An 11,045-nucleotide genomic window follows, 5' to 3' on the forward strand; every position below is an offset into this window, starting at 1 on the left:
ATATAACCTTAAAATTAAATGAACATTATTTTAAATGTGAATAAATTAATTACTTGTAAATAAAATAAAAATACTCGTGTTACAAACACCTAAACTTATATATGTACAATAAAAATTTATTATAATAATATTATTCTATATGTATGAGCATGTACATATGTTGTATATATATCTGTATTAAAATGTGATAATATACTATATTGAGTATATAAGATAGTATGTAAATATTTAAAGAAAGTGATAAATTAATCATGTTTATTTTTTTTATCAAATTGTAATTTCCATTTTTTATAGTCACGTTTTTCATATATTATGAATTATTTATGAATTTTATTTATATACATATGTGCTTTATTTTTTTACATTATTTTATTCTAATATATTCTGATATAAAAATGCGGTATATATATTTCAGTTTATACAAATATAATATAAAAATTTTGTTATTTAAATTGTGATATTGTGAAAAAGAAAACAGTTAAATATATATAAATATAATAATAAAGTAATTAATAAAATATGATAGAAATGGAAATGAATTCTAATAATGATTCGGCAATTGAAATTGAAAATATTTTTAATAGCCAACAAGATATTAATAGTAATGTATCAACATTACGATTTTCTAATATTAAATTTAATGTTAAAGAAATTGGTAAGTAAATTAAAAAATAATTCTTTATTTTATTGTGATTTTATTCAATATAAGAAATTTGATGTGATCAGCACATAACCGACTGCAACGTATATTGTCTAGATTAGTAAAAGTATTCCAGAAGATTATGAAAATGAGTTTTAAACATTTTTTTACAATTTTAAGGACACATAATTAAGTTCTTAGTTAATATACCTAGAAAAATGTAAAATTGGCTCATAATAGAGTTTCGTTTTGTGCCATCCGGTGGTTCGTCGGTGACTTCTGGTGATAACTAAAACTCAAATATTAAATTTCATGAAATTTCATCAATTCGTTCAATAGATATGTTAAAAAATCTAAAATCGACCCCCAAATCAGTTTCCGAGCCCTGATCTTCCCAAAAAAGTTTATATATTCATTATTTTAATACCTAGAATTTCAATTAAATCGGTTGATTATTTCTCTTTATATACGCAAAAATATATATTTGGCCTGTAGTAAACGTCCAGTTGCTGACACCTGATTTCTTCGAAAAATTAGGAGGTTTCGCATAGGGTCAAGGAAGCTTATATATGAAATTTCAAGTAAATCTGTTGAATAATAGATTTTCTTTAAAATGGTCAAAAATGTAAAACAGGCCCGCTAAAAAGTCTGCCGACAGGTTTTTAAAAAAAGTTTATTTACACTTTCTTACCATATGGAGAAGTGCTTTCCCATAATGCAAAATTTGTTACAATCACATAAATTACCTTATTGTATGCGGTAACTTACCTTACACAATGCGGTCGGTAAAAATTTTATTTAATGAAATAAAACAACTGACAATTTTGTGATTATTATGCTTTCCGGGCTATTAAAATGACTACATTACATAACAATAATATTATGATGATGGCGCTGATGAGCTTCATTTATTTATTTATATATTTATTGGAATTTTGTGGTATTTTAATTTGCATAATTTTCAAAAGTGTGCTGAATTTCTAAATAAAATTTAGATAAACAACAGAGTGGTCAAAAAATGAACTAACTCAAAGAGTTGCATTGGCGAAATAAAGCAAAGTGTGTTGTTCACACCACACTTCATTATTTGAATTGAATTTCTTATTTAGATTTTATTCTTTATATACTTTGCAATTTACCAGAACATAATTTTCTTAAGTTTTTTTGAACTCAATAACTTCTCAATTACGTATACACAAAACTCTGTGGTATTCAAATTTCTCAAAGTCTAGTCTTCCATACGGATTCTCTTTACTTACAACAGAATAAAAGTTGCAAAATAATTATAGCAATTTTCTCGTCAATAGAACATTTTTGAAGTTCTGACTTCATTTTTGGTATCCTCCGCGCCACTGTGGAGCTGTCTTGAGAAGCTCAATAAAGTAGGTAAATACAATCGAGTAATTGCCAGGCCGTATAAGGGTAGAAGGAAATGAGACAACTGACTGTTGAGTAGTGGGACTAAGCCATCTCCTTGACCTGACTGTTCATTGGGAATTAAGAGGAGGCGGTCGGAGCACTGGATAAGTCTTCCGGGGTGACAGAAACGATTTAAGAAGTTTATAGTGTAGAGCAAAAATTATATGAAAATTTTGAGGTACGGCAGATTAAGGCGGCAACTCAATAAGCTTGGCCTACAAAGATTTTAACAAATTTCAAAAATTTCTATAATATTTCCCATAAAATGCAAGTGAGTTTATTGCATATCGATCAGTACAATAGTTCATAGACAATATGCCATAACCAGGCAACCTTTAACCAATGGATCGAATAAAGCAAAGCGCAAAAAAAATATTCTATTTAACCGTCAATTTATTTAAATTAGATTCTTAGTTTATTCGTAACATAAGATTTGACCTGAGCATAAAAGTTCAAATTGCAATTCTATACATATATGTTATAACAATTAAAAAATTTTTAATTAACAGGCTGTAAACCAAAAACAATACTAAAAGATATTAGTGGTGAATTCAAATCCGGCCGATTATCATTAATGTTAGGGCCATCTGGAGCTGGAAAAACTTCATTATTAAATGTTTTATCTGGTTTTAAGTAAGATTTTCATTTTTTTAAATTTCATAAAATATTTGCGGAATTTAAATTAATTTTTTTTATTTAGACAAAATTTCTCCGGCAAAATTTATTATAATGATAAAGAATGTAAATTACATATGTACAGAAAAATAGTATCGTATATAACACAAGATTTTGGTATGTTTGAAAATTTGAATACTAAAGAGACTATTAATTTTGCAGCTAACATGAAGTTAACTGGCAAATTTATGAAAGACAAAGTCAATGTGGTGAGTAAAAATAAAGAGAAGCAATGAAACCCTCATCTACTTTGCATGTGGTTGCAAGATTTTTAATTTAATTTTTTGATTTTCTTTTCTTTATAGATAAATGTTATTATTAAACTTTTAAATTTGGATAAATGTAGTAATTGTCTTGTTTCAAAATTATCTGGTGGTGAACAGAAACGTTTATCAATTGCTGTAGAACTTATAACAAATCCTCCAGTTATGTTCTTTGATGAACCAACAAGGTTTGATTATTAAATTCAAATATTTTCGATGTATGTACGTGCATAAATTATTAAATTCCTTTGGCTTCTTCTTTTTAGTGGTTTAGATATAGTAGCTTCAACACAAATTCTAGCTTATTTAAGAAAATTAGCGTTAGGTGGAAGAATTATAGTTTGTGTTGTTCATCAACCAAGTTCACATTTAATGAAATTATTTAATGATACATTAGTGATAGCAGATGGCCATAAATTATATAATGGTAGTGTTAGCGGTATGGTAGATTATTTTAAAAAATGGTGTCTAGTTTGTCCAGAATTTTATAATCCAGCTGATTTCGGTATGATTTTAATGTAATACTTATGATAAATTGTTCATTATTATTTTTTTTTTTTAAATATTAGTTTTAGAAATAGCTAGCGGTCAATATGGACAAAATAAAGTTTCGGATATTATTGATGAAGGACTGAAAAATACAAATTTTGTATCTTGTAAAGAAGAAATTGCTGATTACAACAATAGTTGTGAAAATAGTAAGTTCTATATTTTATATATATTGTAATAAGATTGGACACCGTATGTTTATTTAAAGTTTGTTAGGCAAACTTAAAATAATTTCTTATTGTTAGTCGTATTATACTAAGAATTACTTCATAGAAGAGAATTCACTTGATTTATTCAATAAAAATTCAATTTCGAAATTAAATATTAATGAGTCCGTTTTAGAAATTTTATAAATTAAAACAAGTTTTGTTTTTGTCGGCTTATTTAATTTTTTCGAGGATTCACACTCATAAAATGTAAGAACTGGTTTATTTTTCTCTAAAATGATTAAATAAAATTAAACGTTAAGATAGAGGAGATAGATGAGATTATAGTTTAAAATAAATAATAATTTAATTCATGTTTCATATTTTATACATTTTTGAATTGTCATTGTTATTGAATTTTCATTATGCTAGTTAGCTACTACATTAAAAAAATATCAGTTAGTTGAAAAATTTAAATCACAAAAGAATTTAAAAAATTTTTTTAGAAAAATTATTTTATTAAGATTTTGAATAATTTCAAAAATAAAAATATTAATATGAGAGGAAGGAAGACGAGATTCCACATATTTCATTCAAAAATTTACAAAATATTTTTTTTTTCTTAAAAAATTTTAATATTAAATTTTATTTACATTTATAAATTTATTCCTAATACACAAATCGTATATACATACACATGTTTAAATTAATTTAATTTAAATTTTGTATTTATATTTTTTACTACACCATTTTAGCGCCAATGTTATCAAATTCAACATATCAAAATTCAAATCATCATTTAATTTGTTTTAATGTTATTAGCGAGAACACAAACCATAAAAAATTTTCAAAGAATTTTTTTCAGCAAGTTAATTATTTAGTACGTAGATCATTGCGCTCTCAAACGAGAGATTTTGTAAGTATAAAGATTAAAAATAAAATTTTGAGTGATTTTTTAAATTTTCAGTTATAGAGAATTTTCTTTTGTCATTGCATCGCGTACAATAAGAGAAATCATGTAATGGTACCAAATTTTACTTGTCGAGCTTTCGACGGAAATGTATTCCTCCATGCTACGGAAGCGTAAATAAGCTAGTTTTAGAGATATGTCTGTTGTCAGACATTGAGACGACCTGTTTGCCAGTTTGTTTGTGCAGATTAGTATCTCAAGTTCAGCTGAACCGATGTTTTAGTTGTCATTGACTTTTTCTATGGACCGCCGGAATTCACGAATTAACAAATTTATACTTGAAATTTTAAATTTAAAATCTATGTTTTTAAAACAATGAACCATGGACAATTTTTTCAGGAATACAGGGCTCGGAAAGAGAACTAAGCGTTGATTTCATAAATTTGATCATATCTTATATTTTCTCGAAATTTCTTGAAATTTATTATTTGATTTTTGGTTGTTAGCAAGAAAATCGGATCCCTGAAAATTAGCAACGACTAATAGCCAAATTTTCATTTTTCTAGATGCATTAACTAGAGTCTACCTACAACCTTTCAAGGAATTTGAAATAAATATTTAAACGAAATTTTCATAATTTAACACAACACTTTAGCAATGGCATCAGTTAGGTGCCTGCCGATTACATTCGATTTCTTTAGTTCGTGTGCCCATAAAATTCTTTTTTATTTTTTAAAATTATTAAAAATTTATCGAATATTTTACAAAAATTTTGATTTTTTTTTTTCTAATTTATAGATGTGTGTTCAACTTAGAATTTTATGTCATATTTTTGTTGGAATTTTAATTGGTGTTGTATTTTATGATATTGGTAGTGAGGCATCAAAAGTTTTAAGTAATGCTTCATGTTTATTTTTCTTTGTAATGTTTTTATTTTTTTCAAATACAATGCCAGGCATTTTATCATGTAAGTTTTAAAATTAAATATACGAGTATGTATGTGATTTATAAAAAATTTTTAAATATAAATGTGATTATATTGTATTGTTAATTTTTGTAGGTCCATTAGAAACATCAGCATTTTTAAGAGAACATTTAAATGGATGGTATTCAAAAGAGTCATATTTTATTTCAAAATTAATTTCTGATATACCATTACAATTGATTTGTAAGTATATATCTATATTTGTACATATATATATATATATATGTATATTTTCATTTTATGTACATATATTTTTATTATGCTTAAAATTTTCATGAATGGTGTATGTAATTTAATAAATTCTCTTTTTTCTTAAGGTCCAACAGCATTCATTTCATTTGCTTACTATCTTACTGGTCAGGTATGTAAAAGTCTTTATTATTCAACTTAAAACCTTGATTTAAAATCTACTTTTATTTAATGTATATATAGCCAATGGAAAGCGAAAGATTTGCTCAATCTTGGTTAATTAGCTTTTTAACAGTAATGTTAGGACAATCAATTGGTTTAGTTGCTGGATCATCTTTTTGTTTAAAGGTTAGATTATATATAAAATTTTTTTAGCTATTTAATTATTATTTTTATATGTATGAATGTAAATTTCGGCCATTTCAAATTAAAAAATTAAATTTTATTTGTTTAAATAAATAATTACATTCAAAATAGTTTAAAATTAATTTAAAATTGACTTATCTAGAGCATTATAGTTTTCATAATTATAAAATACAAGCTGCAAATTTGTTTTGATTATTAAGAAATATTGCCTACATTAGGGGGCAGAATTCAAAATTAATAAATTTTTTTTCAATTATCACGTAATTTTTTATCACTGGAAAATATTTTCCTTTACAAATTTTGAATAGAATTAAAAATAATAATTCTCCTCCGTACTGGAATTCTGCCTTAAAGATCCTTTCTAAGTGTGCTTCAAAGATCACCATAGTATATATTTGGGGCAAAATATTAAAATGAGGAAATTTTAATATCACACCTTCCTTAAATACTTAAATTCAATTTCCAATTTGACTTCATCTATTGCATAAAGTTTTTCATTCCAATTTCCATTTCATTAATTAATTCTATTAATCATTTTCTATAAATAAAATTAAAAAAAAAATTGAAAGAATTATAAAATCCTATTTTAACATAGACAAATTATATTCCGATCCATTAACGATTGCAAATTAAAAATGGAAAACTATTAAAAAAATTTTCAACTAAAGATCAACTTATTATTCTTTTTATTATTATTTTTATATAGTTTTTAATTCGTCAAAATTTGATTTATTCAACAAAATAGAAATCCTTATTCATTATTATCTTAATCTGAAGTTTATCCTTCTCATCTTCATTTTTTTCTTTAACATTCTTCATTGTCTGCTTGTTTTTATAGAGTAACCCATTTAATCAACTATAGTAGAAATGTAAGAAACTTAAGGGGCGGAGGTAGATAATATTAAAAAAAAATTAAGAAACTTCAGAATAATTTCAAATATTAAAACTTTTCTTAATTTTATATTCTCTCTCTTATTCTCAATTTAATCTATACTGCCACGACATATTATAATATAATTCGAATTGTAGTTTTGTCGCTTTACTCTTATATACTAGTATTATTATGATTTATTGCAACAATTATTGTTGCCTTTTAAAACAACAATAACAAACAATATCCCAAAAATACAATGAAAACAAAAAAACAACAAAAAAAATAAAACTTTTCCCGATAAAGAATTTTCCTGTTCTCTTATAAATATCAGAAAATAAAAAGTAAATATAACAATAATAATAAAAAAAAAAATTTTTTTTTCATTCAACTTCATAAATTACATCCAATGTCAATGCTTTTCCGTTTTAATTGAATTGAAATACTTAAAATGAAATTATTTTCAATTGTTCCAAGTTTCCTGCATAACCTATACAGAAAAACGTTGAAAGAAAAATACAAAAATGAAAAACAACAACAATAATAATAACTATATAAGAGAAGAGCAACAAAAAAAAAAAACTAAGATGAGACAACACTATAAGGAGCAAGAAATTAAGAGTTACCAATTGTTATTATTTTAAGAGGAACATTAAGAATTTTTATGAAAATTTTGTGGTTTTGGATGGTATCTTAAGCTTATATATTAAGCTTTTCGGTGTTGCGCTTACTATTTAATTAGAACTTGATTTTTTCTGATTGGAACTTGGACAAAGTTACCGATGATATTGTTCAATTTGCTAAGTATTAATGGCTAAAGAAAATTAAACCAAATTGGATTCGGACACACCATATATTGACACCATATATTTAAAAAATTATTTTTAACTTTCTTCTCTCATAGTTAGCTTCTCATCATAGCACAGGTCCATTTCGCGTTAAGTTTTGTCCAAAATTGTATAATAGAAATTAAATTTCAGTATAGGTTATATTTATTTAGTAAATAAAAAATTATAATGCAGAACACGTGTTTATAATGCTACAATTATTACTCTGCAGTGACAAATGCCTTAACTCAAGAAAACGCATTTCGAGTGAATTTATGATTTTAAGTCTTCTCTTTCACATGCCCTAATCAGCTACATATTTTTACCAAATACATATTTAGGGTTTTCTAATAATTTTGGAACTTTAAAAATCTTGATTTTTGAATTAATTCACTTTTATCTAAGTGAATTAATTCAAAAATCATATATAAGTAAACATGTGGTCTGCTGTTACACTCTTTGATTTATAAATGTTATGGGTTTCTATAAGCAAAACACTTAATTTACGATATTTATTCTTCTTTGTTCGTACTTAAAGCAAATTTGTAATAAAATGGTAGCTTTTCAAAAATTAAAAATACAAATAAAAAATAATTTTATTTTTTTTTTTTCCCCATTTGAATTATAATGCCCTTGTATATTTGATTTTGTTTTTTTTTTTTGTTTTGCAGTTGGCAGTTTTTATAGTACCAGCAACATGTATACCAATGTTAATATTCTCTGGATTTTTTATTAGAAGCCATGAATTGTCTGTATATTTACAGCCTTTAACACACATTTCATATTTCCGGTATAGTTTCGAAGGATTTAATCAAGCAATTTATGGAAATAATCGTACAGATTTGAATTGTTCAATACCATTCTGTTATTTTAGAACAGCTAAAAAATTCCTTGAAGAAATGGATATGGATGAAGATGTTTATTTAAATGATATAATAGCCTTAATATCTTTTATATTATTCTTTCATTTCTTATTATATATAAGTTTAGTTGTGAAAGTGAAAAGGGCTCAAGCATAGAGTTTTTGTATATTGCAAACAAAAAAAAAAATTGTTAATAATGAGATTTATTTTTTTTTTTTTAATATTTTTTTAAATTTTTTTTGTATTATAAATTTTTATTATATCGATATGTTTGTATGTAAATTTTAAGAAAATGAAAATCGAAAAAAAGAGATTTTTTCAAGTATAACAGTTTAATTGAAAATTTATTAATTTTTCTTTTGTTTTATTATTTTTTATTAAAATTCTCTCTGTTATTGTTTCAGGATAATTTGGTTAGTCACATTATATAGGAACATTCACCTACACACACACTTACGTATAAGATAATTTCATTGAAAGGGATATAAGAGATTGGAAATCAAATATTATTTTTCGTTTTTTGCAATTGAAAATATAAAAAGTTTTTGGGTTTTTTATTTATTTTTTTGGGTAATAAAGGATTTGAATATAAGAGTTTTTCAATTATAACGTCATGGTAAAGATTTTATTCCTTCATATTTTGGAATTTCTGAAGCAATAGTACACCCACATAACATTCTTTCTTACTCATTCGATTTCATTCAATCATAATAAATTGTTGCATACATCTAGGAGAGCCACATATTGAGGATGGCGTGCATGTCAACGTGATTTTTCATAAGCTACTTTAAATTAGTTGGAATAATATTTTTAGTAAACAGTATTTTATCCTGTTAGTTTAAGAATTTTGAATATTAGTATGCTTGCTTAATAATAATATTGTAATCTGTGCTATTATTAGATATGCAATGTATAATATGGAATGAGAGAATATTCACATCAAAAATATTTGTTGTAATAGGTTATTTGAAATTTTTTTATATTAATGAAATTACGATTAGTGATTTGTTGGATCCTATATTTGATTAATTAAATAATTAGTTGAATAAATTGAAGACTCACTCTTATAGCTCTTATAGTAGCCATATGATTAATGGGAATCGGAATTCATGTTAGCCTTATATTTTAGTAAGGATTCATTCGGGGGCATTCAACGCCGAATATTGAATTTGAATTTTGGATCTAAAATAAATTCTCATAATATTTATAAAATATTGCAAATTCAAATAAATTGGATGTGAATAATTTTTTGGAAATGAAGATTCGAATATTAAATGCTTACATATTGTTTAAATTATTGTCTTGCTCTTTGCTAAGGTCTGATTTCTTTTAAACACCAACAAAAATATTTCAAAATTTATTTAGTATATTTCATAGTATATATGAAATTTTAATAGAGTTTTGAATATTTTTGTCTTCATTTATAATTTTTAAATCTCATTTTGAATATTTTGCTCCTCTATAAATGGCACTGTTTTTACTACATCGTGAGAGTGTTGAACAAATGCAAAAACTATACAAAATATGGTAATGCACAGGTGAATTACCCATCAAATTTTTGTTAAAATTTTTACAGTGGTTATCAGTCTATAAATGTTTCCTGGTCACTGTTTTGGTTATTTTGTTTAAACTGAAGAGTAATATATATATACAGTATAATTATTCAGCAGATTCACATATTCTGAGGATATTGACACCATTTAAGAAGCATTTTAAATTTTCGTTTCAATTTCTTTAGTTACATTATTAATTCTGAAACTGTTATAGTGTTAATAGTTGAGTTATCTACCATGAAACTCCATGTGAACCTTCCAAATTTAATTCGAAGTTTCATTGCTTACCTTAATATTATGATTTGTTTTGACAGCTTTTTTGAGACAACTGATCCATAAAAATATTTCTAAATAAAAAACTTATGCTTATACCAGAATTCTTTAAAAAAAAAATAATATAAAAATTTAATTAAATTATATATGAAAGAATAAAATTTAAGTGAGTACGTGTGCTAATGACAAATTCGTTTCACAGTTATGAATTTTAAATTTTTATATTATACTTTGTATTAGAATATAATGAAAAGAGAATGAATGAAAACTGAACAAATTAAAATCTCATTTTCTGATTGACATTTGTTTTTAAATAATAAAATTATTCAAGAAGAACCATGATTATAAATGTATGGTATTGATTGCAGTATGTAGATTTTTATAGGCAGATATGGACCAGAAAATATTTCCTATACTATAGCAACCGCAGCCATACTCATAATTTGTTGAAGCCTATTTGAATTTAGGACTCATGGAATTTTATGTGATCAATAACGAGAAAGTACTGCCTGTTCA

The 11,045-nt window shown here is 24.7% G+C and overlaps 1 protein-coding gene across 1 annotated transcript; it reads left to right on the forward strand.

The window, feature by feature from the left end:
• The first annotated feature begins 421 nt into the window (after positions 1-421).
• On the forward strand, positions 422-9,054 carry LOC129615887 (ATP-binding cassette sub-family G member 1). Its single transcript, XM_055531295.1, has 12 exons — positions 422-655; positions 2,569-2,692; positions 2,760-2,943; positions 3,040-3,185; positions 3,264-3,502; positions 3,567-3,695; positions 4,448-4,608; positions 5,401-5,569; positions 5,663-5,770; positions 5,905-5,948; positions 6,020-6,124; positions 8,512-9,054. Exons 1-12 carry the CDS (start codon positions 520-522, stop codon positions 8,857-8,859), a joined length of 1,893 nt encoding a protein of 630 aa, XP_055387270.1. The 5' UTR covers positions 422-519; the 3' UTR covers positions 8,860-9,054.
• Positions 9,055-11,045: the final 1,991 nt, after the last annotated feature.

Source organism: Condylostylus longicornis, unplaced genomic scaffold, assembly GCF_029603195.1.
Source record: "Condylostylus longicornis isolate FDR11 unplaced genomic scaffold, ASM2960319v2 ptg000153l, whole genome shotgun sequence".
Lineage (NCBI taxonomy): Eukaryota > Metazoa > Arthropoda > Insecta > Diptera > Dolichopodidae > Condylostylus > Condylostylus longicornis.